We start from the raw sequence: 7,248 nt of genomic DNA, 5'->3' as shown, positions 1-7,248 counted from the left end.
TCTTATTTACTGTCTCTGGGCACAATTTACATAAATATGGTGGCAGAACTGCAAGCATTTTGCTATGGTGACGATGGAAGCATGCAAGCTTGTGTGATCCACCCATCCACTTTGAGCTCTGGCTATTGAAAGATCCTCTCTGTTGATTTGATGCAGGCTAAACAATCTTCCCTTCCAGTTGAGTGACATGTCTAGGGTATCTGGGCATCATATTTGGCATCGAGAGCCAGTTTTTCTCTCTTTCTTTTTTCTCCTTTTTTTTCTTTTTTCTCCTTTTCTGCCCCCTTCTCCATCTACGAGTTCACCGAGAACCGCCAGCCCTCTCTGTGTACTCTCTTGTGGCTTCATCCTCTGCTCCTCCACAGCGATCATGGGTTGTAACAGATGCAATCTTTAGATTTCAGAATTGTCAAATGTTGGTTTCATAACATGCAATGTGGCTTGAAATATATCCCAAGTCTAAATGGCTAGGAGTTCGTAAACTACTCCCTCGCCCCCTCTATTTTCTTCTCCCTCTCCTTTTGGAAAGGGGAAAATATACTCGCATAATTTTGACACTTCTTCAATGATTATTTTGATCGAACTCTTATTCAATGCGAAGTGCTGGGACGACAGCAAGATGCAATGATGAGCCAAGATTTGTCAGACCCCATAGCAGAAAAAAGGGCTTAGTATTGCCAATGCATCTGCGAACTTCTTTTTTTTTTTTGCCAATGACTTGGCCATTCAATCTTGTGAACTAATCGATACCCATTTATCTACGGTACTGCTGGATTAGGATTACAAACCTGTTACATGAAATGCGTCAAAGCTAAATCCTCTTCTCTTCGCTCGATCCTTCCTAACAATGGAAAAAAAAAAAATCTTATTTTCAAAGTCCCAACTTACAAAGGGCACTCGCTGCTCGCAGGCCTAGTTTCTATTATGATTTCGATGTCTATTCAAGCTCCTTTGACTCCAGCCCCAGAAGCTATTCTTTCACCAGCTCCCTCTTGTAGACAAACAACAACTAAAAGTAAAGATACCTTGTATTATATAACAGCAAGAAGTGGCAACCCCGAACTACATAGACTTTTGGAGGCAGGTGCATCCACGATGGAGGTTTGTGCCATTGAATAACTAAACCATTAAAGGAAAAGAGAAAAAAAACAATAAACGCTAAAGAAAATTGCCTATTATTTCAAATGCACTCTAGTTGATCTTTAATTTTAGGGCTCGTTTGGTTTGCAGAAAGCATTTTCCCTCCTAGGAATATAATTCTTGGGAAACAAATTCCCAGGAAGAGGATGCCTAGGCAAGTACTTTTGACATGTTTGATTGATCATAGAAAAGTGACAAATTTCCAAAGTGCTTATGTTTGGTTGGTCATCCACTTTCCTGAAAAAGTTATGTATAATTCCTATTATGCCCTTAATAAAAATTAGGTCTTTAATGCCTCTTTAATGCTTCTTTAATGCTGAAGGGTTTTTTTGGAAAAAAGTAAAAATAGAGTGATTCCCGCCTCATGGGAAGGTAACTTTTCCATGTTTCTCATGAGAAAGACTTTCCCATGAAATGTAAGAATCATATTCCCATGGGAATACAATTTTCTCGTCTCTCTCCTTTGAAAACTCCAACCAAACAAGAGGCATCTCATTACTTTTTTATTGACCACACTTTTTCCCCTCATTTTCCCGCGAACCAAACAAGCCCTTAGGGGTTTTGTGATTCTATGCCAGCCAGGGCCCACCTTTATGGTTTTCAAGATAAAAATGTTGCTCTTGTTTGAAGATGGGCACTAGACTATAAAATTTTAGCAATTGCCAAACCATTAATATTATAAGGTAATTAAGCACAAATACTAAAATCTCTTTACAATCAACCAAGCCTACTATGCACTTCATGTTATTATTGCTCCAATTCAATCCACTAATGATTGTATTGGCCAATTGGCTACAAAATATGACGGCAATCATCGCTACCATATTTAAGTTGGTTGCCATTGAGGATTGAGGAGCCAAGGAGACGAGGAGAGGAGAGATGGAGTCTATGGTGAAGGAGAATGAGGTGGAGGGTCCGATTCTCAGTTAGTGAAATGGTTAAAAGAGATGGAGGAAGCTATGAGGGAGGAGCTTTATGATGAGTGGAATCGAGAAACTGAAAGGACAATGTGATTGCTCTTTTTCTTTCGCTCACTCTTTAATCTAGATGGGATTGGACTCTCACATCAATTTTTTCAAAATTTACTTGGGATCCGTTTCACTCCAGATCACTATAATGCTATGTTTTGCACCATAAAAAGCCGTGAATCTTTGGATAGCCGCCATATTGCTCATCTCGAAAATAAAAGGCTTCTAATCCCTAAACTACATGTTAGAAAGGCTAAGAGAGAGCATTATGTTGAAGTACAGAACATGCAAGACTGAAAAACTGTGTGAGAGCCATCTACTTCCAAGATGAGCTACATGGTGGTTATAGGAGCATGCACAGATCTCTAAGATGCATAATGTGCACCATAGAAGATTCAGACTCAATTCATCAAGCAACAAAGTTTTTCCTTTAACTTCGTTGCATTGTGCGATGCCAGAAAATCCCACATTAACATGTGTATGTAAGATAAAATGATCTTTCGCACCAAAGACCTACCCTCAATCCTTGCATCTAGTACTAGTATGCAATGTTGTCGTGGTTTTGAAGTTGCAATCTAAGTGTGGGTAAATCTTTAACTTACTAGACATGCCAAATTTTTATAACATTGTATTATGTGAGCTTGTTTGGATATTTGCAACTCTCATCTACATATATTTGGGATTACATTGTAAAATTACTGGATGGTGTTATAAATCCAGTGTTTGGTTTGCATGGACCGTAGTTGCAGCAAGTAACTTTTTAGTATTTGTTTGTATAATTAAAAGTCGCAATTGCAGTTCACCTATTTGGTTAGTAACATAAGTGGAAAGTATTCCATCATCCTAAAATGGAGCAGTGAGCTAACCTTCCAACCTGCCATATTCCATAAACATTACCGTAGTTTTACAACCAAATAAACCAAAGAAACTTGCATTCACATGTCTATGACACTCCAACATATGACAATGACAAAATTAGACATTATAAAAATTACGAATTCAACCAACTAGCAACCATACGCAAACATATTTATTGTACAAACCAACTGTCAGGGGAAAAACTAAGTTATCCCAGAACAACCTGCGGGCGCCCGACCAGGAGGCGCCCGACCAGAAGGCGCTCGACCAGAAGGCGCCCGACCTGAAGGCGACTAGCTCAGCTCGGCGCCCGACCAAATGCTAGACTCCGAGACGCCCCGTCATAGTATTCGACCTCGGTCTAATCTCCTTCGGGAGCCTAGCTTCAAAAGCCCAACCTCGCCGCTCACCTACTAACATCACGCCCTTGCGTAGCTCAACCGGAGACCATACCGTGCTTCGCCGTCAACAATTAATGTGCATGGCCTGTTCTGTTCTCCGGCTCACTCAACCATTAAAGCGTATGGCCTCTGCTGATCTCCGGTTCACTCAACCATTAAAGCGTATGGCCTCTGCTGATCTCCGGTTCACTCAACAATCAATGCGCTTGTTATCTACGGATCTCAAGCCCTCCACGGCAGGCAGTTGAGCTACTCCGCCACGTCTGATCACCATGACGACTCACTGACTTCGATTTGATCTCCCACGACACTATATTAATGCACACGATCGTGTTCAATTATGACCAAAAAAGAACCATTTGCCTCGTCATTTCACAGGTAATTCAATACCCCTCTATAAAAGGGGAACCCCTCCACCTTAGAGGGGGTTGAACTCTGAAACCCAGAAAAGGCATACCTCCCCTCTCCTCTGTCATATTAGCCCCCTCTGACTTAAGCATCGGAGGGCCAGCGCTGGAAACCCCGGCCACCGGCTTGTTGCAGGTCTTTCGGAGAACGCCGCCCGCCGACGGACCGCCTCCTCCTGCTGTTCCAGCACTGGAGCTCCTCCTTCCCAACCGACGGTCGCCCCCGGGTCCAATTTTCAGCAACAGTTGGCGCTAGATAAAGGGCTCGAGTCGTGGCCATGAAATTGAGAAGTAAAGGAGCCTCTAATGTCTCCCGGCGTCTCCCACAAAGCCCCGGACACTCTGTCCGGAACTCGCCATCTCCAGCTGATCCAACTCCCCAGGTCCAGTCGGAACAGTTCAACGTCCTGGTTCAGCAGGTTCAGGCCTTAGCCACCGCTGTTCAAGGACTGCAACGTGGGGAAGCCCCACCTATGCTGCCTTCGCAGGCCCGGCTCCGGCCAGTGCTCCCCCCAAATGGACCGGTGCCCCAGGGCCAAAACCTTCACGGCTCCTCAAGGGCCAACAACGAAGAGCGATGCTGTCGCTAAGACTCGGCCCGGGCATCCCCTCGGAGAGAATTGCCGGGGAGGAGCATAGACAGGAGGCTACAGTTTTCGGAGGCCGAGTCGGCCCCGGACCGCCGTGAGCCGGAACAGACTACTGTGGCAATCCCCCAGGTTGGAAAACTCGACAGGAAGGTCGAGAACCTTGAGCGCCAGATCGAGGCGCTTCACAGCAGAAAGGCAATGCGCGAGGGTGACTTCGAGTTTACCACCAAGTCCCCCTTCTTCCGCCAGATCGAGGATGAGCCGGTTCCACCCAGATTCAAAATGCCCCAAGTGGAGCCCTACAACGGGACTGCCGACCTCCTCGATCATTCGGAGAGCTACAGAGCCCTTATGGCACTGTAAGGGTCTTCGGAGGCTGTGCTCTGCAAGGCCTTCCCAGCAACTCTTAGGGAAACGGCTTGGCTTTGGTTTTCTGGGCTAAAGCCGAGCACGGTCTCCTCTTTTGAGCAGCTCGGCAGGCAGTTCGCCACCAAATTTGCTGCCAGCCGGCGCCAGCGGCGAACGTCGGACTCCCTCCTGGACGTCAGGCAACGGGAGGGTGAATCTCTCAGGGAGTACCTCGACCGCTTCCCCGCTGCAACCTGGGAGGTTCGCGAGCTCGACTAATCGATAGCCATGTCGGCACTAAAGACTGGGGCTCGCTCCTACAGATTTCTCTTCTCCATCGAGAAGAGCTTCCCTGCTGACTTCACCGAAATGCTGATCCGAGCTCGGAAGTATGCAAAGGCTGAGAAGGCCATCGCCTCCAGGCGGGGTGCGACCGAGCAGGCTTCAAAGAAGCAGAAGAAATGCCGCGAGGAGCGCGGCCGCCAGCGAAGCCTGTCTCCCCGCCGAATCAAAAACTTGCCGCGGCTAAGGAGTCCACCTCGGCAGCAGGGACAGCGCAGACCAAGGTCCCCACCCCGACCAAGATCTCTAGCACGGCCACGGGTACCGCCAGGGAGGTATGAGAATTACACTCCCCTCAACGCTCCCCGGACAGAGATCCTAATGGAGACGAGGGCCGAGATTATTTCCGGCCTCCGCCCCCAATAAGGGATCCCGGAGCTTACCGCAATCCTAGAAAATATTGCCGCTTCCACCGAGACCACGGCCACAATACGGAGGATTGCTTCCAGCTCCAGGATGAGATCGAGACACTCATCCGTCATGGAGTGCTGAACCGGTTTGTACGGAACCGGCGCGAGGAAAGGAGGCCAGCAGAAAACGTCGAGCAGCTCGAAGATCCGAATGCCAACGGACCCATCGTAGGCACCATCAACACCATTGGAGAAACCTCGGTCGGAGGTCCAGCCGAGGAAAGGGATCCTCCGAAGCGCCTGCGCAGTTCTGAAGCCATCTCGTTCTCGGACGAGGACTTGAAAGGAGTTGAAACTCTTCATGATGACGCTGTAGTCATCTCTATGATTGTAAATAAGTTTGATGTAAAACACGTCTTAGTAGATAATGGAAGCTCGGCAAACGTCTTGTACTATGACGCCTATCAAAAAATGGGGATGACAGAGAACCAACTTCGGAGAATGAATGCTCCGTTGGTCGGATTTACCGGAGATTCAGTCCCAATGGAGGGCGAGAATGGTCTCCTGGTCACGGTCGGGCTCGCCCCCCGAGAAAGTACTGTGAGGATGGACTTCCTTGTGGTCCGCCTACCTTCGGCCTACAGCGCCATTCTCGGACGACCAAGGCTAAATGCTCTCCGAGCCATGGTCTCGACTTACCACTTGCTCGTACGATTCTCCACCGACCAAGGAGTAGGCGAAGTTCGTGGAGATCAGCGGATAGCTAAGCGGTGCTATATGGCAACCCATAAAGCAAAGCAACCGGCTAAAACTGAGGCACCAAGCCATGGCGAACAAACTGCCGAGGCGCCAACCGAAACATCAAATCAGGCACTGCCCATTGAAACCTTGGAGGTGCGGGACAATACTTGGAAGAAACGGGTGGAACCTGGTAAGCTTCTTACTCAGATTCCTTTACAAGAAAATTGCCCAAAGCTAACCGTGCAGGTCGGCTCCGGCCTGAGTTCCCTTGAGAGGGACCGCCTGATCGAGTTCCTCCGGACCAACATGGACATCTTCACCTGGTCACCCGCCGACATGCCGGAAATCAACCCTGAGGTCATGGTCCACCGGCTCCAAGTAAAGCCAACCTACAAACCCGTGCGACAGAAAAAACGGGGCTCCGCCCCGGAACGACAACGAGCAGCGGCAGAGAAGGTGGACAAACTTCTCGAGGCCGGCTTCATTCGGGAGGTCTTCTATCCGGACTGGCTCGCCAATGTGGTCCTCGTGAAAAAAGCCAATGAAAAATGGCGTATGTGCGTGGACTACACCGACCTGAACAAGGCCTGTCCGAAGGATAGTTTTTTCCTTCCCAGCATCGACTAGCTCGTCGATTCCACTTCGGGACATCAGCTGCTGACCTTCATGGACGCCTTCTCGGGATACAATCAAATTCGAATGGCGCCAGAAGATGAGAAGAAGACGGCTTTCATCACCGACAAGGGCACTTATTGTTACAAAGTGATGCCGTTCGGGTTGAAGAATGCAGGAGCCACATACCAAAGACTGGTTAGCCAAATCTTCAAAGACCAGATAGGCCAAAACATGGAGGTCTATGTGGATGACATGCTGGTGAAAAGCCGAACAGCAGAGCACCATGTGGCTGACCTCAATGAAACATTCTCCAGGCTCAGAAAGTACCAAATGAAGCTCAATCCGGCGAAGTGTGCGTTCGGAGTCACCTCGGGCAAATTTCTGGGCTTCATAGTAACCCAGCGTGGAGTCGAAGCTAACCCCGAGAAGATCCGGGCGCTGCAGGAGATGGTGCCGCCAAAGACAGTCAAGGAGGTACAGCGGCTCAC

At 48.2% G+C, this 7,248-nt stretch overlaps 1 protein-coding gene across 1 annotated transcript; it reads left to right on the top strand.

The window, feature by feature from the left end:
• The first annotated feature begins 5,947 nt into the window (after positions 1-5,947).
• LOC120104813 lies at positions 5,948-6,772 on the top strand. The gene has a single exon (XM_039116617.1). The coding sequence runs from the start codon at positions 5,948-5,950 to the stop codon at positions 6,770-6,772; it is 825 nt and encodes a 274-aa protein (XP_038972545.1).
• The last annotated feature ends 476 nt before the right edge of the window (positions 6,773-7,248 follow it).

This window comes from Phoenix dactylifera, unplaced genomic scaffold, assembly GCF_009389715.1.
Source record: "Phoenix dactylifera cultivar Barhee BC4 unplaced genomic scaffold, palm_55x_up_171113_PBpolish2nd_filt_p 000117F, whole genome shotgun sequence".
Lineage (NCBI taxonomy): Eukaryota > Viridiplantae > Streptophyta > Magnoliopsida > Arecales > Arecaceae > Phoenix > Phoenix dactylifera.
Note: the sequence above shows the minus strand (reverse complement) of the source record. Positions and strands in the feature narration are given on the sequence as shown.